The sequence below is a fragment of the Sparus aurata genome, chromosome 22, assembly GCF_900880675.1.
Source record: "Sparus aurata chromosome 22, fSpaAur1.1, whole genome shotgun sequence".
Classification (NCBI taxonomy): Eukaryota; Metazoa; Chordata; class Actinopteri; order Spariformes; family Sparidae; genus Sparus; species Sparus aurata.
The window spans coordinates 19543704-19571187 of record NC_044208.1 but is presented as its reverse complement, the minus strand read 5'-3'; the positions used below and the strand labels follow the sequence as shown (position 1 = coordinate 19571187).

Genomic DNA, 27484 nt, shown 5'->3' with positions numbered 1-27484 from the left:
ATGGTATTAAGTAGTAATGAAAGTGAGATCATGAGGAGTGTGAGGATTATGGAGCAGGTTTTTTGACGCTATGTGCGTGAGCTTGTAGGAGTCGTCTTCAGTGAAAGAGATGTCTTGTTTTTTTTTTTTACAATCAAGTGTATTAACTGAATTAGTCGAGACAAATCACATTTTTTGCGGCACTAGACAGGACAAAACTTGGCTTTTGTAAATCAGAGAATGTACACGCAACAAAACAATGTTAATAAACGTTCGTGTCTGTGACCACGGGTCGAAAAAAAACACCTCAGATGTCCATTGTTAGTGAAATTAAGTGCAATCACTCAAATATTGCACTTAGGTACAATTGTGAGACTTCTTAACTGTAATTTTTTTGTTTTTAAACCTGTAAATATAGGGAATTTTCCCCATTTATTTCACAGACTTTTCCTGTAGTTTTGAAATAAACAAAAATATCAATAACATAACAAAAACACTGCATTGACATGTCTAATGTATAATGATTAAATAACGTTAAAAAACTGTTACTGTGGAAAACCTTACAAGTTGTGTTTATTTTACAAAACATAAACTTTTTTCCAGTTAAAATACTTTTGCAAAATTGTCATATTGTCAAAAAACATTTTCACAAATATACATTTTCTATTTATAATGTGAAACTGATAACTTAAAATGTAAAACTGTATTACTACCATTATTGGACAAAATCGAGTAAAGGACTGCTGACATATTAATACCTCAGTGATAATTGACGTGATATACTATAACAGTAAATAAAATAACACAGCCAAAGACTATGTCCTGCATAATGGGCACGTTTCCTTTTTTTGTACATTTCAAGATGTTGAGTTCTGGAGTGGTCTGAAAACGAAAACTAGAAATTTTAAAATAACTTAAATACTTCTACATGTACGTTAAGTTAACAAGAAAACATGGGTTGATTCCATTCAATTGCTGTGCTAGTAATCAGACTACTGCTTTCCCATATCGCTCTGCCACTGCACACACACGTAGCCACACAGGTGTGTGAGGAGCCACGCAGCATAGAGGACACGAAAATGAAATCCGACTGAAATATGACGAAACATCTGACATAAGAACCTTTGTGATGTAATACGGCTCCAGTGTGCCAGTGTACCGGCCGAGAAGGGCAGCGGGGAGGGTTCAATCCCTGGAGAGACGAACGTACAGCTTACATAAAGACACCGGACCTGAGCGCAGACGCTGAACCTCCACCTGCAGCAGGTGAGCCTTAAACATCCTCCTGCCTCCCAACCAGAGGAATGCAAAGTGACAGCTGGCATTTTGGTGCTCAGACGGACCTATTTCAAAACTCATGTACTTTCCTAACTCGAGGTCGCTTAAACAGTGGACACAAGGTCAAGTCAGGTCAGGAGTCTGACTGTGCAGGAGGACATGAGGGTTGTTGTTTTTTTTTTTACATTTTAGGAGGACTTGTAGCGGTTGACAGAGGTCAAAGGTCAAGTCCAGAGAGAAAATGCACTAAAAAGCAGTTTCATGTACCCAAATAATCAGAATAATTTGTGACTTTGTTACTAATCACCTCCGAGGGGCACATTTCACATGCTTTTAAACGAGGCAATGATATCAAACAACGTGAGAATGAGTTTTCGATTACATTCAGGGGCCGTAATTATCCTATAAATCCCACCACGAGGGTTGCATAATGGGGCCTGTTTACATTTGTTTTATCTGAGGATGAGAGATTGAGGGGTGTGTAGGCGTGCCGCGGACTGTGTCGGTGATAATAGAGTGTGTAGGAGGGAGGGCACACAAACAATTGTTCACAGGGCTGTCCTGTCTTACTTTAGCAGAATTGCCAACGCAGACAAAGATTCCCCACCTGTGCACCCAAAACAAAGAATCCCAAGCTATTAAGATTAAGGACAATTCTTTTTTTTTTTTAGGTTTAGGTGATGAAACTCACAAGAAAAATGTTTTCTCAAGCTGCAATAATAACAGATCACAGCGTAGAAGTCATCGATTTGCCAAGTTCACACGATTTTCCTGCGTTTAGCTGCACGACACACGGTTTGACCGGGGGGAAACCTCTGTGAAAGCAAACCATTATTTCTCTGAATAGATGTGTTTAACTGCTGAATGGGAACATGGCTAATGAGGAGGAGACGGTTTCAAATGAGTCTCAGGTCTTTAAGAGAGCCATTATAGAGAAAGAAAGGAAAATCACCATCAGGAATGACTTTCCTTCCTTTCCTATAGAGAGAAGACCTTAAGACACTTCACCGTCTTGTCCTCAAACTGTTCATTAGTGTCCTTATTTGCACCATGATCTCCTCTGTACATTCCTCTAATCTTCTCATACACTGAGAAGTCTGGTCAAACAGACACATCTCATCCAGAAATGACGCATCCAATTATGATGAATTTGTGCCTCTATTGAAGCTGTGAGTCATGTAATGGCTATCTAAATAAAAGATTTCCAATACTAAGGCACTGCAGATAATCCACCTGTGAATTACAAACAATACAATCAACAAGCTTCCAAAATTAACAAGTGTTTAATGTAGTATATGTACAGTTGAAAACAAAACATTTCTAAACACGTTTGGCATCTTCTGAGGTTTTTATTAGCAGATGGGTGCATGACCAGCATGAGTATCAATACAGAAAATACATTCTTCAGAGTCTCTATTTGTTGTACAACTCACACTTGATCAAACTTATCAAATAGTTTCTTCCAAGTAATTACATATTGTGTATTATCACATGAATTACACATGAATGATTGGCACCATTAGATGTAGCATCGCTTTCATATACTGCAATAATACAGCAAATATCACGCTGGTTTGGATGTTTGGTTGTGGCATAAGGCAAACTTTATGTGTAACTGTCTATTTAGGTGAAAAACTGTTGTATACATTCTTGTTGAAAGGTCTTTATACAGCAATGAAAATAAAAACTGACTGTGCGCAAGCTGGGGAAAAGACAAAACCATTCTCATTTCACCTCGATGTCTCACGTGTTACAAAATCTACTGGGACTCTTAGTATGATGCCATCCTTTGTCACCTGCAATAGTGTACAGTTATCGGGTTTGTGGGTTGGGATTATAAAGGGATAACCAACAAGAAAGTGACAAGAACTTATGTATAACTCAGTTTAGTCACTTGATAGTTAAGTCCTGCCACAACCAGTGCTGTTAAGACAAGATAGCAGCTTTCTTAATCTTTGTCTGCTCGCATAATGATACGCACACTTTACATTTGTACATAGTTTCCAAAAAGCAGGGACAGAGCATAGAGAGATATGAGTGAAAGGCATAATTAAGGTTCAAACATGCTTAAATCACTAACTTTTCAGTCCGAGAAGCCATGGTGGGTTTCCTGTCTCTGCAGGATGAACCCAGCATGACCACCAGAGATCAAGAATATGACAGTGGTGCCATCTAGAGGCAGAACTGAGGTACTCCATCAACAAACGTCTTATAGCTTTCCCATGCATTTAATCCCTGTGTACACAGACCTCTTGTTTTATTTCATGACAACGTTGTCCTGAGGTGGTCTTTTTTTTTCCAGTGGGTCCCTTTTAAACACCAGGCGGTATCATGACTCCTCTTCATTGTAGAAAAAGATGTAGTAGAAGAGGGCACTGAAAACCAGCAGAGCGACCGATAGCAGCATGTTTTTCCGATTCTCTCCTCTCAGTGTCTCGAGCTCCTTATCTAGAAACGAAAAACAAATCCCATGTGAAGGCACTCTGTACGTTAAAGCATTAAACTGGTCACAACCTGCAATTGATCCACCCGAGACATATTGCCCTAAGGACTGACTTGATGTACAAAATAGGACTATCAAAATATGTATCAGGGTTTCCATCATGGCTCTGATAGAAACTTTCATGCGGTTTCTGTGACTTTTCAAGTCAACTCAAAATCACTTCTATGACTTAAGAATCTTTCCCGATTTTAAAGAGGCACTATGGAGTTTGGGTGGGATGTTTAGATATATTCATTTTCTTTCCATAACTGAATAAACAAGCTGCTCTTTGAGGAAAATAAGGTCCCCAAAACACTTGAAGCTAGAAAGGTGGCAGGGCCCGCCTTATATAAACAAAGTAAACAGTATGAAGATGTGTTGTACCTTGAGGTCAGTTTGTTTATTTAGTTTGTTTAGGTATAACAAAACAAAAAAATCAGTCAATGATGATCTTTCTCTTCTGATTAAAATGTATCCACCAAAACAACATAGTGCACCATTAAACGTTGTTTATCAAATATGTATTTGTGGCTACATGAATGGTAAATGTAGTCATTTCACTCATTACAACACACCAGAGCAACGCACCCATGCAAAGCAGTGGTCTGTTTGTCGTTGTGTTGTTTATTTCTGTTTTTAGTTTGTCTTGTAATGCAATTCTTTGCAATTTGGTGCTGCAGAACAGTCCAGAGCCTGTCATACATTTTAACATGGGAAGAGCTACTTTTCCTGTATAATGATAATAAAATTAAAATGACATGCGGACAGTGAACCATCCCCACAGTGATATTTGATCCGTGCAAGCTTACCCAACTTTTGCACCCTCTCGTTCATGATTGACATTTCATCTTCCAGTTCCTGCCTGTGGACCAAGCAGCAATATTAATCAACAAGAAAGTAATTTATTAGGTTTCTTAACAAGCTAGTGAGGTGCTGACATAAAGTGGTGATTTTAACTGTCACGGTCTCCATCACCATTTCCATCTTCATCATTCTTACCTTTCCTTGTCAGAGAGCTTCTCTTTTCTGCTCTTGAACTCTGCCCTTTCCAGGTTGTCTTTACAAAGCGCCTTCCGCTCCTCCAAACGGTCAATCTGCAACATTTATAAGCAGGATGCAACAGGAAGTTTAGCTGGATAGCGCAACATTAACAGAGACAGTTAACTAGACATGAATGAATGAAACGTGTGTAGCATTAGCAAGCGCAAGCTAAAGCTAACCTTCTAGCTGACGTTAGCTGGACAGCAAAAGCCAACGCTCTAAAAAGCCTCACCTCAGTGGCGACACTGACTTTCTCCCGTCTTTTATCCTTTAATTTAGCCATTTTGTGACCTGCTGATGACAGCCTGGATGAGCTGGATAAACTGCGACTATGCGGAAGTGATTTTCTTCTTCGTGATATTATTCGTTGGGCTTTAACGACTGTTGTGGCATACAAGCTTACAGGCGCAGTAGCGCCACCTACTGGGCTGGAGTGTGGCGCAGTAGATTGGCAGGAGAATACATGGATAAAAATCGACAAAAACATTTTTTTTTAAATTAAATTAAATTTAAAAAATTGTCTCTCTCTCTTGACCCTGTCTCTTTTGAAACGTTAAATACGCCGAGTAACCTGCTTTCTTACTTTAAAAGAAATGTTTTTTTACTATCACTTGAGCTAGCTAGCTGCACCTGGAGTCATTAATTAGCACCTGTGTTAGCCTACTTTTAAAATACCATTTAAAATACCTGCTTTTAAAAAATTGGCTATTTATTTAATTTATATTACAGATATAAAATCCCTCATGCCATAACTTTTGTAAAATTCAGTCGTTTTTTTTAAGAGTCAAGAATTTTATCCTACATTATCACATCATTTTCATACATGCTAATGTGATGTTAGCTTAAGTATGAACTATTGCTATTAGCTCGGCTGTTGTGTCTCCCGGACTGAAGCTGTCATCCTCCTCTCTGCAGCAGACAGGTGAGCCAGAGTCCAGAGAGCTGTTGTTGACCGCTGGTAATCGGATTATGTGACCTAAGAGGGACAGGACGTGATCAGCTGAGAAGGGAAAAGGGACGAGGCTGTCCATTCTCCTCTCTGACAGCGTCTTTTATTTGAGAGAAGACAAAAAAATGCCTCTTTTTATAAACAGGGATCAGATATTCGCACATCAGGTCCACCTGCTGGAGCACAAGCTGAGGGTGAGTCAGTGAAGTGTTGGATTTGTTTAGTAAAAGTTGTCCAGACTCCAAATAAGTCTTGACACTCTATTTTTAGATGTCATTTATATATTATATATTCAACTGTGTTTTCAGAGCAAAGAGGAGCGAATACTGGAACTGGAGACTGAGAATGCTATTCTACATTTAAGGCTTGCAGAGGTAAGAAGATGTCTGCCATTCATTTCTGACAGGCTTAAACCTGTAGGCCTCCCTGATAATTATCTATTCTGGATGAGCTTAAGTCTTTTATATTTATTCCTTATTTCTCCTGAGTTGTCTGTTTTTTGTGAACGGCTGTTTTTATATGAATGTGCCATGTGTGTGTTTTTGTGTGTTGTAGACACTTGTGTTAAAGGGGCACTGTGTAGTTTAAGAGAACCAATTCAAACACTAATATTTACAGTATTAATGAGGTAATAATACAAACTCAGGAATATTTATTTTCCCCACAACTGGTTGAACAAGCTGCTCTCAGAGGACAATAAGGTCCCCATAACACTGTTAGAATCTAGAAAAGGTGGCAGGGTCCGCCACATTGAAATTGTGTTGTCCTTTAAGATCAGTCTGTTCGTTCATTATTTCAGTCATGAAAACAAAGCCAATTTCTGCATTTAGTTTGTTTAGGCACAAAAAGATCTTTCTCTACAGATTCAAATATATTCCCCAAAACTACATGGTGCATATTTAAAGTCAGCCGGTTTCTAAACCTCTCTGGAAACTGGATCTTGTGATTTTAATTGTACTCGGAATGTGTATCCAAAAGGCACTGTATATCGTATAATATTTTTTACGGCTTTCAAATAGCTCTCCAACTATTTTTCCATAATTGGTATATCGGTGTCAGATGATCTTTTGAAGAAGAATAACTTGATAACTCTGATTTTAGCTTCTTAAATATGTGCATTTTCTGGTTTCCTTATTCTACTTTGACGGTAAACTAAATGTCTAAATGTCGCTGCCCAAGATCCAAATACAGATGGTTTATGTTGATGCCAACAGATGTTTAGGCTGCTAATTCTACCTACTTCCTTCATTTCGCATATTTCCTCCAAGACACAAGTCTTCAGTAGACTGTCAGTTTGATTCATGTTTATTCTCAATGCTTAAACAGCCTGACAAATTTCTGGTGACTTTTTAATGTAATATGAGTATTTCAATTCTTAGCAACGGACATAACTCACAAATTGAACATCTAGTCTCCTAACAAAATGGTCAATGGGCTGGAATGAAATGAAAGAGTGGACAGAAAAGAACAGCCTCAAGAACAATCATGTGTTGTTTTAAAATTCAGTTTCACAATTAAGCATCACATAATACAATATATTTCAGCTGTTAGTCGTACTGTAGCTTTGCATAAAGAAGTATGAATGAAGTGGCCGAGCTGCACAGAATAAGTGTGATTTATGTTCTTTCCTTTCTAGTGTCTGGGGAAACTCCGCCGAGACCTGGAAGAGGAGCCCAAGGACCTGAACCACCATCAGCACCAGAAGAATGCACAGAGGATCACCCGATCAGCCCTCACCAAACTCCTTCACGAGGTCCAGGTATGAGCGTGTGTGCACACTGAAGGTCGTGAATTGTCTTTCCGTCTGTTTTGCTGAGATGTTTCAATGAACAACATCCAAAGTCAAGAAAGGAAATTAAGCGCAGCCGTAAACAATTAACTTGTGCTCTCTGTGTGTTGGTGGCAGGCCGTGAAGCAGGACTTGAGTGAGGTTTTTGCCGTGTATTTGAGTTTCGCCACTGAGCTGGAGGAGCAGAGCAAGCAGCTACTGAAGAAAGTGGAACAAGCCAGCTGTTCTCTGAACGGTCACCGTGCAGACGAGGTCCAGAGTGAGTATCTGAGTGTGTGGCACCGTAGATGAAGCATCTTTGACGTCATCCTAAGATCGGGCTTCTGGAGGAAATATTTAGGTTGATTGTTTGGAGTTTGGAGCATCATTGTGGAACTCTGGGTGCAGTGAGTGGAGCTGAGCAGGAAGCTATTAGAAGAGTAGCATCTTAAGGAACTTCCACTCTGTCCTGATCATTGACCTGTGGTAGATTGCAATTTAAAGGGGCCAAACACTGGATCACAGGACACTTTGGGTGTTTGCTTTTGATGTCACTTGACTGCTGAGGGTTCACTGGATTGGACTTCACAGCAGAGTCTTCCTGAGAGGATTTCGGTCAAACAATTCAAATAATGAGCCAATATTATTTATGTCTATTTACAAGCTCCAAATTCACTAATTGCTTTTGTACTCTTCTCAGTCTACTCAGGTGATGCAGCGTGTTGTAAACCAGTCTAGATATTATTTATTTTCATGTTAATTGAATGGTCTCTGGTGATGTTGTTAAACGAGATCTTCTGATCTCACATTTTCTTCCTCTCACTACTATTAACTTCTCATTTCTGCTTACTCATTCACCGTCTAGGTGTCTCTTTCCTCCCTAAGTGGTTTATAGGTGACATGCTGGCTCTATCTCGATTATAGTATGTTTACTGGTAATCCTCTCACACGGCCCTCCCCTCTTCTCCCTCACCCCGCCCTCCGAGGCTGTCCAAGGTTGACTGTCCTGTTCTATACAGTCCCGCAAGTCAGCTGCTCACTGATGATTGGTGAAAACTGATCTTGTCCAATACTTTGGCTCACATAAGCCGGAGCATAATGCTGCAAGCTGCTCCAAACAAAATGGCTTTTCTTGACCGTTTTATAGTTGATGTTAGTTGTAAGCATGCATCTGCACACCTGCACTGAATACAAGCTATTCTCTTTCTTCTCTATTTTACTAAACAAAGGTTCACAAGATCATGAATGACTAAATTACAGGTCCACACAGCCTGTTAATGTTCTATGTGCTGGCTGACATTTTGTACTATAAGAGCACTAGAGAGAGATTTTAATAGAGTATTTTCAAAAACTGCTGAAAGAAATGCAAAAAAACATAGTGTTTTTGGCAGATATTGCGATATGAGTCACAATTTTAGTGGGAATGGTAATTATGCATTTCCTTTTTCACTGAACAAAATATGAAAACAATACTGAGTTTAGATGGTCTGTACCAAACAAACATGTTCTCTTACATCATGGCAAGATGATTTGTAGACTGGGGCATCTCTGTAGCAACACGCTGCTTCATTTATAAAGGTATGTTGCTTAACGTTTAACATTGTCATCCCCTTTAATCTATATTTTGTACCTGGCCATATTACAGTTTGCACAAAGCTACAATTAATTGTTCAAGTTTCAATTGACAGGAAAAAGTCCTGGTTATCGTGCGGAGTTCTGTTCTATTTGTGTTCAGTCCAGCCTATTCTTGAACGTCTCAGCCTGTCCTGTGTGAATGGAGGTGATTGGTGGGTGTGTACATGTGTGCTCCAGGATTAAAGACTTGGCCTGGATTCAAAGATATCCACCAGAGAACAGATGCTTCTGGCTTCAGAGTCTGTTGTTACACAGACAGCGATTCATTCACTCCCTTTCACTCCACTGTTGTCTACTTTAAGATGGACTGAGCAGCAGATAATTTTTTTTTGCCCATAACTGCACTAGATTCCCCACCAGATCTGACCCTGTGACACACGGCATCTAATGCAGCCAGTGTTGATCTTTGAACACATCAATGGTTAAACTTTAAACCTCAGTCCATGATGGAAAATTCATCACATGTCATTTTGATCTGGTTATCTTTCCTTGACCTTTTGTCTGCTCTCTCTGCACAGACTTACAAGCTCATGTTGCTGCTCTGGAGCACTCTCTGGAGGAGGAGAGGGAGAGGTGCAGGGCAGAGAGGCAGAGGAGGAAAGAACTCCATAACACAGTGATGGTGAGGACAGATGCTCAGTGTCATCAGATCATGGGTGATACAGTGGGTTTAAATCTGATTGGATCTGGTTTTGAACTTCGTTGTCGTTCTTTGTTCTGCCGCAGGAGTTGAGAGGAAACATCAGGGTTCACTGCAGGGTGCGACCAGTTCTACACTTCGACCACGTCCAGTCCTCTACTGCTGGATCAGGGTGAGTCAACAGTACAACAACAACATGAAACAATAGATGATAATTGAAATGTTCATGAACCAATGCTAAAAATAATTGGAGATTTTATCTGTCAGGCCTGCATCATCAGAGGAAGTGATCTCTGCAATCAGTGATGTGAGTTTCACAGAAGATTTTAATTGATTCAAGTTTTTGTTTTTGTTGCCAGCTGCTTCATTTATGTAAATGTTATTCTTGGTTGTTGTTGAAGGACACAGTGATGGTGAATTGCATAAAAACAGGGATGCCAGTGCACAGCAAGATGTTTGAGTTTGAGAGGTAAAACAAAAAAAACAGCATGATACAATTCACATTTATGTTATTTAATGTCCAGTTTATTTATGGTTACTCGCCATTGTGACTTTTTTTTTTTTTTAACAGAGTTCATGGACCTGAGGATTCCCAGGATGCTGTGTTCGAGGAAGTCAAGCCGCTGCTCACATCTCTGCTGGACGGGTGAGTGTGAAACGATAGGGCTGAATCATGTAAACCAAATATATTGATTCGTACTTCTTATTATTAAAGAAATGGTTCACCCTTCAATAATTTTCATCTTTGGGTGAACTTATCCTGTAAATACTAAATCAACCTCAGTGAGATGCGTTGCAAACAAAGTATGCCTGCACAGCATGAATTGAATGTCATCCCTCTCTCTGCCATCCAGCTATAATGTGTGTATCATGGCGTACGGGCAGACAGGCAGCGGGAAGACTCACACCATGATGGGATCACAGCTGCTGGAGGAGCACTCAGGGACGCAGCAGGAGACACAGCAGGGTATCATCCCCAAAGCTGCTGCTGAGCTCTTTCGGTGAGGCTGCGATGCATTTATCAATATGCGTTTGTGATATTTACAGTAAATAAACGCCGCCAGAAAGGTGTTTTTATAATATCATGGAGGCCAGCTCACTAAAGACTTATCTCTTCACTTTAGCCTTTGACCATCTATAAAGTGCCATACATATTAAGTCTAATTATTATAATTTTAGGATCCATTATGAAAACCACAGAAAATCTGCTCTTATTAACTGTATTCTAATTCAGCCCTTCAGTCCATTAAAAATACAGTAAATTCAGTCAGTTAATCCATGGTGTGCAGTGAGAGTTGAGTTGGAGCATAATTGGTTTTGAACTCTGACCCATGTTTCTGTTCCCCTGTGTGTGTGTGTGTGTGTGTGTGTGTGTGTGTGTGTGTGTGTGTGTGTGTGTGTGTGTGTGTGTGTGTGACCCAGGCTGATCTCAGAGAAGCCCGCGGAGAGCCACACGGTGGAGGTGTCAGTGATGGAGGTATACAACAACGAGGTGTTTGACCTCCTGGCAAAAGACGAGCGGGGCAACGCCGGCGGTCAGCGCCGGGACGTCATCACCACCTCCTCTGGTACCAGCCAGGTCACCTCCCTCACATACGAGTGAGTACAGCCCGAGCTGAGACGACTGTGTGCACTAACTAGTCTGTAACTTTCATGACAGTTTTTGGATTGTGTTTAATGGGAAAGGTGTCACTTGTAGTGATGAACCTACAGATAATTATCACCCAACTTATGCCCCTTTTACAGCCCTTTAAGTTAGTGTTTTTTGGTTTTATAGCCGACCAGTTCCCCCCCTGCAGCCTCAGAAGGCAGAGCAAAACGTCTCTGATCAATCTACTTCATGCCTCCTGCTCAGCACCAGACTGCCAATTGATTTAGACAAAAACAGTCCACAAACGCTCAAGTGAATGCTAATGATATTCCATAGCTACTAGATATGTAAATGGTAAACTGTTTTTTGTCTTCGCATCTTCATATCGCTACATTGATGTTTCAGCTTGTTGAGAGTTTCTTTGTCCCCAAGTAGATGTGGTTATTTCATCCTGAATTTGAACAGATGTTTTTATTTTTTTTTGGCCGCTTGGAGCCGAGAAGACAAGCTGTAAACACACAACTTTATTATCAACTCTCATCAATTATTTATAGCTCACTTGTTAGCAAACAGTTGCCTCTACTCATCCTGCGTGGAACAACATTAACATTCATTTTGAGGCTTGTTTTGAGGTCACCTAATTAGAGGATGTGTCTGGCTCTTTAGCTGTTTAAAGTCCCCCCATTGAAATGTGTTTTTTCGTCTCCTTCCTGACCACGTGGAGGACTGTTTTCACATTCACTGCTGAAGGTATTACATTGCCTCTGTGCTCATTGCAAATCTGATTTTGAGAGCTATGATTTGTGGCATCACAAATTATTTGGAGGTTGATCGTAGCTCAATATTAAGAAGAAATGGGTGCCATTTTAATGTGGTGATTATACTCTTTCACAGAACATATGCTTTATTACATGTGTGGAGGGGATTTTTTTTAATGCATCACTATGTTCGCCTGATAGTAAATGTCTATCTGTAGTTGTTGGCTGGTATTATTATTATTATTCACTTAAAATGGCTGCCTTCAGTGGCTGACAATGACCCTGTGAGAGAGGTGTGAGCGAACCAAACATTAAAGTTGTGGACAGTAAAACCAAAACAATAAGTCTCTATAGAACAGAGAGGAACTGCAAATTTGGATTATAAATCACAGTGGGTTCGGATTTTTGAGTAACACCTTTCATAAACACGTTATTTGATCCATTGTCTAAGTAAACTATTGATTATAGCAGCTTTAAGGAATGAAATGCATGAAATTTGTCCCACAGGCCTGTCTGTAGCGCCTCTGAGGTGATGCAGATCATCAGCAGCGTTTTGAAGCTCAGGGCTCACTGCCCCACCCTCGTCCACACCGACTCCTCGCGCTCGCACCTCATTGTCACCCTCACCATTTCCTCCAAGAGCCCAAACGCTCTCGCCCTGGGTGAGATGCATTCACACACACACTCAAAGAACCGCACATGTCAGCGTAAACAACCTGTTGACATTATTACCTCTTTATTCAGCCCGCAGGCTACAGAGTGCCAAGAAGGACATGCAGCGCTCCACCCACAAGGAGTGGTGGAGTCCACGCTGTCGGCGTGCCAACCCTGTCGTCCGCAACTCATCCGACGAGCTCTTTGCAAGCACTGCCTCTTCCCCATGCCCCTCCCCTTCCCTCTCCCCATGCCCCTCCCCCAGGCCCAGCATCTCACAGGCTCTGTTCAAGACCAAGCTGCAGCTGGTGGACCTGGCAGGGAGCGAGTGTGTCGGTAAGAAGGGCGCAATGCTCAAGGATGTGCTTTGAATTCGTAGATGTCATGGGAATGTTTGAAGATGCTCAAGGCAATATTTTAACATCTTGACAAGCCAAAATGCAAAATGGAGCTTCAGGCATTGGCCTAATTGAGATGCTGCAGACAAACTGCTGTTGAAATGAAATTTAGGTGTCAAGTGGGTACAAGTCTTGGCTCTGATAAGACAGCGCTGAGCGCTTCATTCAAAGCAAGCTAGTCTCACCAAAAATCTTTTTCATTCCTTCTGCATATTTTCATATAGAGCATAATTAATCTGATGGGCTGCATTGGCAAACAAGAGAGGGATGTATACGTTGTTGCTTTGTGAGGGTTTCTGTTACAACCTGGTTTTTACGTTGAGCCCAATATGCCTGTCTTGAACCATGAAGTATTTAATGATTAATTCGCACTTAAAGCTTCACAGTACAAACAAAGCTGAGGATGCAGGTGTGTGTAATGACCTACTGTTGATCCTTTTATTTACAAGAAAAGGGCACTAATCCCAGGACGACTAAAGCCTGTTCACTGAGCAGATAGTTAGCTTTGAGGCACACACACGTGTGTTTTTGTGTGTGTACCAGGTATGTCTGGAGTTTCGGGTTCAGCTCTGTGGGAGGTGTCCTGCATAAACCGTAGTCTCTCAGCTCTGTCCGACGTCCTGGGAGCTCTGGCGGAGCAGAGACCACACGTCCCCTACAGGAACAGCAAACTCACTCATCTGTTGCAGGATGCCATAGGTAACACACACGCACAACTCTTTTAGTTTCATGTCCTCTGACTCATACATCCTGTCACAGCTTCCCCAAGGAACGATTTGTTCAACCCCGTATTCTCTTTAGTGAAGATGTGCTGGAAAATATATTTGTCAATACCCCAAAAATTCAAATGAAAAAACAGAACAGAGCATGTAATTAAATCAAATCATTCCATTGTTGTCTCTTCTCCATCTTCTCCACCAGGTGGCGACGCCAAGCTGCTGCTGATGCTGTGCGTCTCCCCCACGCAGCGCTTCATTACAGAGTCTCTGCAGTCTCTTGGCTTAGGCACGAGGGCCCGTCAGGTCCAGAAGGAGCTGCCGCGACGGAAGAGTAACACCCTCAAAGTTAAGTGATGACACAGAGGGAGAGATGTGATCCTCTGCAGGTGCTGTGGTGACAGAGACCCTTATCAGATCTGAGGAGATATCTGCCACATGGGTGTATCAGATATGTGTGTTGGTGTTGTTACTAGAACATCATAATCAATGTTGCTCCGGGACCATCAGTTTAGGTTACAAATGAGAAAAGTAAATCACATTTCGAGCAAGCTGTTGTGGCTGAGTGGGCTAAATATAGAGCTGTAACTCAAGAGACGAGGGTTTGTATCACATTTAGATCAGATACTGTTCATCTATTTTTCACACTTAGTTCACTTGTTGTTTTCTGTTTGTTTTCAGTTTTATGTTGCTGTTTGGTTTGATTTATGGAACTAAAATGTGTTGGTAGTTTAGAGAACTGAAATACTTGGTTAGGTGTAGGGAACTAAAAAAAATGGTTAGGATCAGTAAACTAAAGACTTGATTAGGTTTAGGGAACTTTACTTCCTAATGTTCAGGGAACGAAAATACTTGGTTAGGTTTAGGGAACTACAATACTTTATTGGGTTTAAGAAAACATGGTTTGGGTTAAAATATGTGCTTTCACAATGTTAAACACATGATTTAAAAGATAATTTCTCTTATGGGTTTATTTTTCCAGTCTTTTCCTCTGAGAAGCTCAACTATGACATTACAGAAATGTGACTGGTCAGTTTCATTGAAGGCCCTGGAACAACATTAATTACCAAAATTGCATTATCAGATTGTGCATGATGCGTTCCTGCAGACTTATTATGGGTTACCTGATAGGATAGATACGTTGGGCCCTTTTTTAAAAGAATGACAATTCAATATTCACAGCCTTAAACGGTATGACAACATCTTACTGCAGCTATTAGTCATCGTATGTGATCAACAGGTGCTGCATGTTCATATGTATAAGCATGGATAATTTTTAACTCCTGCACTCTACAAGAAAAACAGTAATAGTGTTATATCTTATGTCTCACTCTAAGTAGTAGTTACTTTAACTAGGACAGATCATGATTGCATTAAACATCTTATAGAGCTGACTGAAGCTGTAAATCCCTGTGTAATGCTTGAATGTACAGTGAAACACATTATCGGTGTGTTAATAACCCTGACAATGACCAAGTAGGTATAAATGATGATGAAATGACTTGAAGGCTCCACTTTAGCACAAATTTCATTTAGCTGTAGATAAAGCCAACAGTCAACAGTCTGTCTGAGTCTGACTTCTGCTGTAAATACATTTCAGGGCTTGTTGCTCGTGACACGCCTTCCCTTTCTTTTTTTCTTAGTGCTTTTGGTGCGGCTGTGTTTTAAACAGTGTTTATACACATGTTGATGTATTCTGTATCTGTAATATTCACCTTTGAAACGCCTTGATAGAATAGTCCCATTAGATAATTACGTCAATATAACTTAAAAATAAACAGATGATAAACAGATGTCTTTGTGTTATCAGTCTTTTCCAGGACAAACTGTGCTGGAAACTTGTCATCAGGTAATTAAAGTAAGTGTTTGAATACATTGTGCAGTCGCCTCTTTCTCATTCTATAATAAAACCAAATGATTCATACACATTTTATTCCGCACAAAAGGCTTTTCTATACAAACTTCTACAACACTATGGGGGAATTGTTCCAGTTAGCCATCTGCTGCTGTGTAGATTACAGGAAAGAGGAACACGTACAAACACTTTAAACATTAGGCTATTATTTTTAGCTTTTGTTTTACAGTGAATTATTTTGGAGCGGCAGGCAGGCGGGATATTCTGCATGGGATATAATTTGAAGTTGGGGAGCTTTAAAACTGATGAGGCAAATGGGGCAAAACTCATCAGCGTGAAACCAAAGTACACCGGCTGATGTTTATTTGAAAAAGCTATTTCAGGTGTGTTGACTACAGTTTAATGTTGGAGGAAACACAAATCAGGCAATTTTCTCCAAGGTGAAGTCAGTTGGACACCTTCCAAGCATGAACAGAATAACACACTGTATCTGGTAATTAAATCTTTTTCATCAGCTCCTCTCTCACACACATATACACACACACACACACACTTTTAATAAGCTTCTTCCTACCAAAGCTTGCGAACTGCGATGAGAGCTCTGCGCGATGTACTGAAGTTATGTAACCCAACGCAGTCCCAGAGCTGACATGTTTTTGAGACGCAGATGTCATGTGCCTCCCCAAACACGGAAGCTGAAATGCCCAAAGCGTCTTTTGAAAACTTGCAGGCTAAGGGGGATAAAGAGTGACAGGGCAAAAAATAAGATTAGAGCGAGAGTGACAAGATAATAAACATGAAAACTCCAGGAGCATCCTTCTGTTTTTGGAGAGACGGCGGAGAGGAGAGGTGAGAAGAGAAGACAAGACGGGGAGACTGAGAAGAGCAAAGAAACTCAAGATGGATGAGTAGGTGAGAGAAGAGAGAAATGGGAATTGAAGGAGGTGCGAGTGAAAGTGTGACGGTATGTGAAAACTGAATTTAAATTAACTTTCAGTTTTTATCTCCAGCAAACAACCGGCATCTAAGACAGAGTCTGTCAGGATGGTTTATTTTCTTCCTGGAGTCCAGAGGTGGATTATTTGGAAGAAAAGCCTTGAGATAAACTAAATTATCTAGATTGTTTTGGTGTGAGCTGCTGTAGAGATGTCGGCCTTTCTGATGGGGACTTGCTTAAAAAAATGCCCTGAGATTGATCTGTAAAGACTTTATTTAAACCGGTGACATCGAGGTCCTGCAGCCAGGACAGGACAGGAATAACGTCTTTTCAAATCAATTTGGGATCTCTTGGCTTCTGGAGACCAGACAAGCTGTGTGGAATCATTTCATGTTTCTACTTTTTCAAACCTCTCCGTCGGTTTGTTTAGGAGAATGCTGCACCGCTGTTTTGCTGCGAAGCTCCTGAAATGTTTTGTGGACGAAGAAACTTCACTCGACCTTTCATCACGGTGGAGTAAAAAGATTAGGACTGAGATTTCTGAATAAACTGTTCTTTTAATGACTTCTTACTCACTTTAGGGCTGCAACTTAATATAAATTGCGCAGTCAATTAATCTGTTGATTATTTTCTCGATTGATTAGTTGTTGGGCTATAAAATACCAGAAAATTTGAATATTTTGTCCACAACCCAAAAAATACTCAGTTTACTGTCACAGGGACGTAAAGAAGTGAAGTGCTTGGTGAATAATTTCATAGTCGAAAACAAATCAATGAACTGATTAGTTGTCTCGGCTACATATGAAGAACAGAGCTGAGCTAAGCACACGAGACAAACTCCCATTTAGGGCTGAAACATAACATTAGATTTTTATTAATTCAAGCAAACTGTTACAGTCAACAGTTACATAAGTTACATGGTATACAGTATTGATCTAATCTTTTTTATTTATTTATTTTTTTTAACCAGGGTTTCGGTCCCCTCCGTCCCTTTTTACCCCCCGAACATAGAAACAGCAAATCCATACAAGCGCAGGCAAGTAAGTAGTAACAGCACGATACATTCATCAACTCAACGATACGTTTTGTACGAACAATAAGGCAAGTAGAAGAAATAACAAACGAACAAACGGAAAAGGATGGCAGACATTTTCTTTGAAATGAGCCAAAAACAAGGCAGAATGTATCCTTCTCTTTCACGCCTGAAAAGGCAATATCACACAGAGTGTATTCTTTTGATCAACAGTTGCTGCTGTAGAACCAAACGAGGTAAGGCTTCTCGTTAGTGGGCAGGTACACAGTAAAAGGGGGATCTGAGGGAAGAGCTGCCTTCGGTGGTGGCGAGTGGTCTGTACCTGGTGGCGGTCGGACTCATTATCGCGCGTACTTTTCTCGAAAATCTAAAGTCTTCCCTGGCACGCTGACGATTCATCAGGGATAATTAAGAGAGGCAGGAAAATCTGATGTGTGTCTACAGCATCTAATCGCTTCCAGTGTCCGTTTCTATGGCGAAGAGCTTGAGAAAAGGATGGGAGCTCGATATGACTAAAAACCAATGGCTCAGTGTTTCTCTCCGACATTGCCTGATGTCTACATGTGAGCGTACGTGGCTCCGCGGAGCCTTGACAGACAAGAAAAGGAAAAAGAAAAAATCTCAATCTCTTGGCATACATTTCCCTGGGCTAAAAAGTTAGATGTAAGTGGATGGATATGCACACGCCGTAACGCTCCCCCCCCCCCTTATTCATTTTCAACCGTACAGCAATCATCACATGACATACTGACACAATCTTCTGCTTGTGCTAAGTGGTGAAGTCAGTTCTGGTAGCAAGAGAGAAAAAACAAAAAGACTACCCAGCCGATGTTCAACACTGAGTGACTGTTCATGTAGTGGTCAGTATCAGCAGCTACTGTTCAAACCGCAAACGTTCCGTCGGAAAAAAGGTAAATAAAAAGACGATAAAATAAAACAGCATTCGTTCAATGCCGTGTTCAGCCACCAGGTAGCAAAATGGTGCTGGAGAAACTAAGGATAAATGCAACATGCCTTCATTTTTTCCTTTTCTATTTTTTTTTTTTGTTGTTGGTTTTTTTTGTTTGTTTTTTTTTTTTACACATCGACGCACAGATATGAAACAAAAACAAGTGGTTTCTTCAAAAAAAGACATCTTCATGTATCACAAGAGTAAACATGAGGGGATTTCGTCACGAGAAATCCAGCAGAAACAAAGGTCGTGTGGTAGTGCAGAAAAGAATGAATGCAAAAAAAAAAAAAAAAAGAACTTCTCTCGGAGACGCTGGAGAGACGGACGAGGACGACGTGGAGATTCCCCTCAGAACACGAACCACAACGAGACAGAGATATGACGAGATAAAAAAAGCTCGACAGAGGAGAAGTGGGCAGCAGCGATGTTTGGCTTCCCTCCAGAGTAGAAAGGACTCTTTTGATGGCGAGGTGTGGAGTGCAGGGCTGGTTTGGGGAGGAGGGGGTGCACCTGAACACGTTTTTTTTCCCTCTGCTGCCGAAGCTGCTTTGTGATCGTCGTCACTCCATCCAGTCTCCCTCGTCGAACTCGGACTCGTCCTCGGAGTCGGAGTACTCCACTGCGATGCGGCGCGAGAGGATCGTGGCCACGTCATTGCCGACGCGCTCGTGCTTAGCCTCTTGCTCTCGCTGCTCTTCCACTTTCCGCAGCTGTATGCCTGGTGTGAGAGGACGAAGACACAATCAAGAAAATAATTTATGATTTGATGAACAATTTACTGTCCCAAGAAAATTAAGAAAATCAGCAAATGAAGAACAACAACTTTTTTACTCAGAAATTACTTTTTTGAATAATATTTATCTAGCAGATTAATTGACTCATTTTCAGCTGTAATTTATTTGACCTGATGTATTTTTTTAGAAAAACTTTGTCTAATGTGAGCATGTGCTTGACTCAAGAACGCTGATGGGAGGTTTTCGCACCTTTTCTGATGGCTTCCAACAGGACACTGCGTGCATCGCTGATGGGTGGCAGATTGGTTGGGTGGTGCCTCTTGGCCCCAACATCGTGGAGGGTGTGGGGCGGCGGGGAGGCCATGGCTCCTGCTGAGGGGAAGGCCGGCACAGGTGGCGGGCCTGACGGACATGGCGAGGAGCTCCGCGCCCCGGGGAGAGGCAGAGGAGGGGGCGGCGGGGGAGGAGGCAGGATGCTGCCGTCCGACTGGGTCCCAGAGCCCAGGGGCTGGCCCCTGTCCAGCATGTGTTGGAGACGGGCCGGGGAGGAGGAGTGGAGGGGAGGCGCCACGGGTGGTGGGGCGGGGTGAAGAACACCCGGGGCGATCTGGAGAGGAGCAGGGGCTGGCGGGATGGCCGGGAGCTGCTGCTGGAGCGGCAGAGGAGGAATGGGAGGAGGAGGAGTGCCCCGCAGGCTCGCGGATGGTAACGGGGGAGGCGGAGGGGGAAGAGGGGGAGGCGGCGGAGGAGGAGTGTTGGAGTTGTGGCCTGCTGTCCGGGCTGGAGACTGGGGTCTGCTGTCGGAAAAACCTGAACTGGAACTGGAGAAGAGAAGAGAGAAAGAAAAGGAGGTCATGACGGGGAATTAGTGCTAAAAAGTGAGGGCGAGATGAAAAGTTCAGCCGTAACTGTTTAAAATGTATAAAAGCTTCAAGTACATTTTCTTTTCTCAAACCAACTGTGGTTTCGTGGATCATCAGCTGATGAGGATGCTGACATTTTGTCGAGACACGCAGCTATAGCCTTGGTCTATAAAACCGCTCTTACAAGATTCTTGTTTAAAACAAGTCAGCTGGAAACATTAACCAGCCAACCACAGACAAGATTTCAACTCAGCTCCTGTCGGCTTAAATAACTATCGGTTGGTAAAATCTGCCAGCAACAGTTGTCATTTCAGAGGGCAAAATCAGAGGTTGCCGGCGATACACGAAAGCTGCTTTTGAAAGTCCTTTTTTTTTAATTTTTTTTTTAATTGCAGTGTTGTGAGAGAGGCTTAGATGTTCGTCTCAAGTGATGTGATGATGCCCCTGTAGGAGGCCCCTTAACTCTGCCACCAGCCCTTAAGAAATCACAGCATTCCATTGACCGTCTAATAAATGTCAGCAGGCATGTCGGAGAGGAGTGTCTAAAAACACGGAGCGTCCAGATCTTACCGTAACTCGTACATTAAAGAAAGAATGCGATCATTACTGGCCATTAACTGGTGCTGAGGCTGTGTGGGTGGATGGAGCTACGAACCAGAACATTGCGACACGAAGAGCGACACGTTCACAATCAATTTTCTTCCTGTGGAGAAAATTGCTGCAGACACAAAAAAAAAAAAAAAAAGCAAAGCGAGAGAAAGAAGGGGGGAGGAAAATAACGTGTTGAGTATTTCCGCACCGGCTACTTAAGGCCGGTCCGTACCAACAACTGCTTGATGTGCTGTATTAAATAAGGAGGAGGGGCGGGGGAAAGTGAGAAAAAATTAGATATGGAACGGTGTGAACCTCCAGAACCAAAGGTCAGAAAACGACTGAAAGGTAGAGATAAACTAGATTGTTTATATTTTCTGAAGATGATACGTGTGAGAGAAGATAAGCAGGATAGAGCTGGAACTGAGATAGAACGACCGACTAAAATGGGCTGTCAGACTGTGCCAGCTCTCACAAGGCTAAAGAAAGAAAAAAAAAAACAGGCAGAGATGGGGATGGACAGAGTTTGTGAGTCAAAAGACAGCTGCAAGGACTTCTGCAAAAAAAAAAATCAATGAGATATTTCTCTGGTGCTGCAGGCACAGCCTTAATCATTCCCTCTGATCTCTCCATCCCTTCAAACAGTGACATATGCGGCAAAAGTGTGCGGCAGAAAAACAACCTGTAATGCGCTCAGTGGCCTTAACGTTTTATTGATCCTGCCCTTCTCCGAGGCCTTTTTTTTTCCCCCCCTTCTGCTTTGAAAATCTCAATCTATTCATCCATCAATCCCTCCTTTTTTTGGGTTTGTTTCTGCCTGACTGAAAAATCCAGCAGGAAAGAAAGCGCTCCACTCACTACGGACAATTGATCCATAGGAGAGAGTTAAGCAAAATAAATAAACAAACAAACCAAAGGAGATGGGGATTGGATGTGCGCTGCTTCTGGATCAGACACAAGGTCAAACTGCGTTGACAAATTGTTCTTCACACTTGAATTTGCTTTGACCTGTCGGAGCTTCGGTAGCTCTCTGGCAATCAAACGCGGGTGAGCTTCTTTTTAAAAACTTTCGCTAAATTTGTTTTCAAAGGGGATTTGAACCTGAGGGTTATGTGTCGTCTAAATGTCCCACCTGATCACTGAGGGTGGCTTGATCTCTCCCAGTGGGTGCATGAGAGGTGGAGGCGGAGGAGGGTCGTGGGGCCGTGAATACATTCTGTCCCCGGTACGGTTCAGCAGCTCGTTCATCTGGGTGTAGGGCAGCGCCGCCAGCGAGAAGGGCCCGTCCAAATGTTCCATGTACAAGGGAGCCCTGAGCAGAGAGATACGTTTTCATTTTCTCACTTTGGTTGCTTTCCCTTTAGTAACAATAATTGTTCAGCACCTTCACCAAGGAATTGCTTTTTTCCTTCACGACCTTCCTAGAATTATTTTAGAGTTTGTGAGAGTTTAGAAGCTTGAAGAGGGAAAAAAATCCAGCATCTACAGTTCCAAAGATGTGAGAAGATGAATGGGATTTTGTATAGCAGGACTATGTTCTTTTCTTCTTTTGTATCTTTAATGATGAAGATGGTTTTCCCCCTGGTTGGCAATTAAAACAACAATACTGCCAATGTATCAGCAAGATCATGGCTGTAAATGTTCCCCTGCCATTATGCAGAGGTGGTTGAGTGGGGTGAATGTGGTGAACACAGGGCACAACAAGCTTTTCACTTGAAATAAATAAAAAAAAACAGCTCAAAGTTACAAAGAGTAAACTTGACATGGTCCAAAATTCAGAAATTAAGATAGAAGGAAATTAGGAAAGATGAGTTGCGACAAGCTTAAAAACATGTTCAAGCACATTAAAATGAAATAAAGTACTGTACAACAAATAGCATCATATGAAAAAAAAAAAAAAAAAAGTATACTACAACAACTGACCAGCCAGTCCATCACAGACATGGTGGATATTTGGTCACAACATCCTGGAGCATGAATTCAAAAGATTTATCTTTTCGACGATTGGAGAAAAGATTTTATGCCAAGATGATCACTCGACTGTCAAATCAAAGAAAACCAACAATTTGCATAAAATCTTATTAATCATATTGACTGGTGGGGAAAAGGCTGAATATGGCGGAGTGACATTTGGAGGTTTGAGGCACAATAAATGCAATCACGACTGCGAGGAAGCTTAATCATCACTGCTGTCGCTCCTGTAAGAGCTCAATCTCTGTGGAGTGGGTACAATTTTAAATTTTTTTTACATGGGTGATTACATCCTGCTGACAAAGCAGCGTTCATCGGTATTAGAAGTTTTACATTCTGCGTTTCAATGCTTACCGGTCTCAGAGACAGAGGTAGAGACCCCCTGTCAAGATACCTTGTTTGGCGTTGGCATTAAATATAATACTATTGTTTTTTTGTATACTGTAAGCTTAAAAATCTGAGCAGAAAGTTGAATCTTTAAAAAAAAAAAAGAATATCTGAATATCTCTGTATTTCGTATGTCTTTGCTTCAGTGACAGCGTGCACTTGAGCCGGCATTGTCTCCACAGAAGTCTAGCTATGATCTGACACTGAGGAAGAACCTTGACTTCTGACAATTTCAATTACTTTCTAAAAAACCATAACCAAATCTCATTATTTTCATTTTCATCAGAGAGACAGGGCCATTGTTGAGGACTTCGGCGGGTGTCTGCGGCTCTAGTTGTTCGAGTGTGTCCAAAACCACTGGCACTAGACGACCCTTGTTGGCAGCTTTTTGGCCGATTCAGCACGTTGAATCAGTGGCAGCTCACCAGGGAGAGAATTCACTCTGATGGGCTGTTTAGGTGAGTGGGGAAAAAGGATGAACGGAAAAAGAAAGGGAAGGCTGCTTGAGTCTGTCACTGTAGTATCCACGATTTCACCCATTTAGCACAGTGTCCCCTTATTTTTCTCCCCCATCTCTTCACCAGTGCCATTTGCAACTTTGTACAGAGGTATTTCCTCTCATGCAGAGCAGAAGAGCTTGATGTTCTAAATTACACCAAACTTCTGACTGCAAGTGCATTTTCATGGAAGCCCCATCGTTTGACACCTGCCGGTAACTCCTACCAGGCTAAGTGGCAGTCTGAAAGAGATTGCTTGCCTATAAGTGGACCTAAATGTTATGCAGATCATTTTAACAGCCGCCCTTCACACACCTGTTTTCGTGGTAACCTGCAGATCCGTTGGCCTCTCTGTGTTTGTCGTCTGGAATGTCTTGGGCGAGCTCTGCACCCAGCGCCAGTTTCTGCCACTCCTTTTTACGGTCGTGAGGCACCCGTGGTACCTTCTCCGGCTCCTGTGGACGGTCTATTGCCTTCAGCTTCGGTAAAAGGAGGAGGGGGTGAAGCAGGGCACAGTGATGGTGTGTGGGGTGGAGATGGTTTGAGGGAGGAGGCAGATGTGGGAGATGGTGAGAATTAAATGGGGGACGATGGTTTGTGGATGGATTAAATGAAAGGAGATGGAAGGAAGGAGAAAGAGAGAAAAGATAACAGATTAGCTGCTGTTAAAGAAACATGTTTTGTCATTTAGAAAACAAAGTGCCTGTTAGGAACTATAATAACAGGTGAAAGTCGGATTTGCAAGTAGAAAGAAACAAGGTAAATAATTACTTTAAATGACACACACATACACACACACACACAATTAGATCCACATTTTAAACATGGATCCAAGTTCCACCCTAGTGCCTTTTAAGCTCTTAATTTTACAGTACAAGTGCCACATGAAAATCCATTTACCGTAGCAAAGAATCCCTCTTAAACACTTCACCTCCGTAGCAGCTGTCAAAATGTCTTTGCAGGATTTCTATGAATCTTAAACTAGGTGATAAGGATTTTTCAAATATAAATTACATAAACGTTTAATAAGAAAACACTGTCGTTCAAGCTTGGGAACAGGGAGTGCTTAGTGACCGACTTGGACCAAATTAAAATAAAAGAATGTACTTTTAGTGAAACATTTGACGAAAGAAAGTTGCAATAAAGTGGCAATTCGAAAAGCCAAACAGCACTCCCTGTCTCCCAGACTTCCACTTGACTGACGTTCTCTCACACACACACACACACCCACAGCTGTAAAGAAACTGAGCAGCGAGCTGCTGTTGCAGAAATTACACAGTGTTTTTGAAATAATCGCTGTATTTTCACATACCTGCCCTGGAAGGTCTAAGTACCTATAGACCTGATCATACATGCGGGGGTCCTGCAACTATAAGAACAAAAACAAAAACCACAAGAGAAGCACCGGGTGTGAAGGGAGGGGGTTTCAAAAAAATCAACAAGGCACAGGATTGAACACTGCTGCACACGGTCGACACAGACAAAAACAAGAGTGGGCGGTGACAGAAGGTGGGACAATAGGGAAAGAGGAGAAAAGTGCTGTTGAACAGAAAATGACAACGCATGTAGCTCAAGGGACGTCACAATGCAGGTAGGATGAGGCGGCACACACAGTCCAGTGCAAACACACACACACGCACACACTCAAAACAAACACACACACTCTGGGAAATAACAGAGCCGTGCTTCAGCGCAAACAGAAAGAAGACTGAGGTAGAAAGAGGGAGATCTCGCTGGAATGAGAGGACAAACTACAAAAGGTGTGTTTCTACATGTGGAAAAAAACAACAACTTCGAAACCAACATACAACAGCTCACACTGAAGAATGGCATGCAAAACAAAACACACACACACACACACACACACACACACACACACACACACACATCTCTACTCAAAATAATACAAAACAAGTTAAAGCAGAAAAACACTTAAATGGAGGAGGGAGCATTTCACAGTTCAACTAAAAGCTAATTAGCATAAAAAGCACTTTCTCAATCAGTGTTGTTACCCTGAGCCACTTTATGCACTCATATTAGAAAGTAATATTCAATCCTGACAAACAATTCAATTAAAAAGACACACTTTCCACTTTTATCATCAGGTATTATTCTATTTTTCCTCATGTTCAACACATCCCATGAAAAGACTAAACCCAGCAATGTGAATGTGATACTGATGGACTTCCTTAGCCTGTCTGTAGCACTCTGGTTTCCTTCTGAGGATACATATAAAAACAAGTTAGAAATGTATAGTTCCATTTTTAAAAAGTACTAGTCTAAAACAGCTGGACACTAGCTTTGAACTAACGGTAAACAAACAGGAGGAAGTAGTGTCTTTGTCAGCCCGTTACAAACATCAAAACAACACACTGCGGGCTATGTCGGTGGATATGTGTTGTTTAAAAGGAGCTATATGTAATCATTTGAGATTTAAAACAGTAGAAAATTCAACTACAAGTCTGAAAAGAATGTGAAAAATAACAGTTTTGACGTAATGTCAAAGACGCCGAAGAATGATGTTGCCAAGATATCTATAGCAATTGAGGTGTAGGACCAAGAAGTGCACAGATTCAGACTGATTACCCCAACAGGTGGTCGATTCTTATATACAGTGCCTTTACGCTACCAGTGAGGCGATGCCGGAAGTCCATTGGGCTCTACACATCATGTGCAGTGTTTTTATTTGATAAGCACAAACTGTCTGTAATACTTAAAGAAGATTTCACAACTCTAGGATGTTGTGAGGGCGGCAAGTATTCCATCCTTTAACAGAACGATTACAAGGTAAAGAAATAGTTCCTTCATGCAGGGCTTAAGTCGACCTCCACAGTGAGTGTTTGCAACAGCAGGATGGTGTATGTGGGATTAATCTGAAATAAACTACAGTGCCCACGCCTGTTGTAATTAAGGAACATGACACCCGGCGCACATTGTCTCATTTTTTTTATATCGATGTAGGTCTATGGCACAGAGGAATGAGATACAATAGGCTTTGGCTACAAAGACAATTCATTGTTGGTTTTGGTCCTTTCATGGGATTTGTTGACAATCAGAAAAACAGATTATTGTCAGACCTATCTTGTAAGTGTAGCTCAGGTATTTCAGTATCAGTATGGGTGAAATTGAACACATTCTACAAACTTCCTTTACACAGACACACCATTTTCCCACTTGGTTGGCTTTCTAGCTTCTGAGGAAACAATAATTGTAATCCCTTTTCTAGTAGCAGACACACAATACAGTTAGTTGGTGAATGTACACATCTGTGTGTAAAGGGTGGTGTATCATTTCGCCAAGAAATGTTTCCAGGCAAGGTAAAGAAAAGGCTTCTGAAATATAATTCCCAGCCTGCCACACTGGGACTCTGCAACACAGCCAAAGCTAATACATTTTTATGTCACTTAGATCCTTTAGGGTGGCCCACCCTGATCATTCAATAACTGTGTACAGAGTGTGTGTGTGTGTGTGTGTGTGTGTGTGTGTGTGTGTGTGTGTGTGTGTGTGTGTGCTGGTCCTCAAATTATACATGCTGGCTGACAGGCGGCTGATTCAACACAGTGTAGGTTGTGGACAGCATCTCCTCTGGTTTGGCTAAATGATGTTGATTTTGTCTGTCCACTGCTGCGGCTGGGCCGCTGAGAGTGAGCATGAGAATAAATCCTAATGGTAATGCACATTGATTAGGTTCTGATTCATCATGGCCCATTACCCCTGATGAGGCATTGGCTGAGTGGTTGCCTCTGAGCTCGAACACACTCACACACAAACACAG

General features: G+C 41.7%; 3 protein-coding genes across 8 annotated transcripts in view; 1 reads left to right on the top strand and 2 right to left on the bottom strand.

The window, feature by feature from the left end:
• Nucleotides 1–2586: 2586 nt before the first annotated feature.
• On the bottom strand, nucleotides 2587–5132 carry ccdc167 (coiled-coil domain containing 167). The gene is made up of 4 exons (XM_030404464.1): nucleotides 5013–5132; nucleotides 4739–4833; nucleotides 4549–4601; nucleotides 2587–3705 (listed from the first exon to the last, which is right to left on the bottom strand). Exons 1-4 carry the CDS (start codon nucleotides 5061–5063, stop codon nucleotides 3587–3589), a joined length of 318 nt encoding a protein of 105 aa, XP_030260324.1. The 5' UTR covers nucleotides 5064–5132; the 3' UTR covers nucleotides 2587–3586.
• A 164-nt stretch (nucleotides 5133–5296) lies between these two features.
• Nucleotides 5297–15682, top strand: kif25 (kinesin family member 25). Its single transcript, XM_030406073.1, has 15 exons — nucleotides 5297–5923; nucleotides 6038–6103; nucleotides 7366–7488; nucleotides 7636–7777; nucleotides 9651–9754; nucleotides 9859–9944; nucleotides 10040–10079; nucleotides 10174–10241; nucleotides 10344–10418; nucleotides 10627–10773; nucleotides 11195–11371; nucleotides 12629–12783; nucleotides 12866–13111; nucleotides 13717–13872; nucleotides 14095–15682. Exons 1-15 carry the CDS (start codon nucleotides 5855–5857, stop codon nucleotides 14244–14246), a joined length of 1806 nt encoding a protein of 601 aa, XP_030261933.1. The 5' UTR covers nucleotides 5297–5854; the 3' UTR covers nucleotides 14247–15682.
• Nucleotides 15683–17524: 1842 nt separating this feature from the next.
• wasf1 (WASP family member 1) overlaps nucleotides 17525–27484 on the bottom strand; it is a 62962-nt gene continuing 53002 nt past the window's right edge. For 4 of the 6 annotated variants that reach the window (XM_030406076.1, XM_030406078.1, XM_030406077.1 and 1 more), the window contains 5 exons: nucleotides 25022–25078; nucleotides 24025–24188; nucleotides 21987–22166; nucleotides 19650–20221; nucleotides 17525–19384 (listed from right to left, as the gene is read on the bottom strand). In XM_030406076.1, coding sequence (XP_030261936.1) covers nucleotides 19227–19384; nucleotides 19650–20221; nucleotides 21987–22166; nucleotides 24025–24188; nucleotides 25022–25078 — 1131 coding nt within the window. In that variant the 3' untranslated portion in view covers nucleotides 17525–19226. The remainder of the gene's footprint in view (nucleotides 19385–19649; nucleotides 20222–21986; nucleotides 22167–24024; nucleotides 24189–25021; nucleotides 25079–27484) is intronic. The other 2 variants (XM_030406080.1, XM_030406079.1) reach the window with 2 other exon arrangements.

Coding starts and splice junctions, on each gene's coding strand:
- ccdc167 (XM_030404464.1), bottom strand. CDS start 5,063: ATGGCTAAATTAAAGGATAAAAGACGGGAGAAAGTCAGTGTCGCCACT. Junction 4,834..5,012: donor AAGTCAGTGTCGCCACTGAG/GTGAGGCTTTTT, acceptor TAAATGTTGCAG/ATTGACCGTTTGGAGGAGCG. Junction 4,602..4,738: donor AAGCTCTCTGACAAGGAAAG/GTAAGAATGATG, acceptor CTTGGTCCACAG/GCAGGAACTGGAAGATGAAA.
- kif25 (XM_030406073.1), top strand. CDS start 5,855: ATGCCTCTTTTTATAAACAGGGATCAGATATTCGCACATCAGGTCCAC. Junction 10,080..10,173: donor TGATCTCTGCAATCAGTGAT/GTGAGTTTCACA, acceptor TTGTTGTTGAAG/GACACAGTGATGGTGAATTG. Junction 10,242..10,343: donor AAGATGTTTGAGTTTGAGAG/GTAAAACAAAAA, acceptor TTTTTTTAACAG/AGTTCATGGACCTGAGGATT.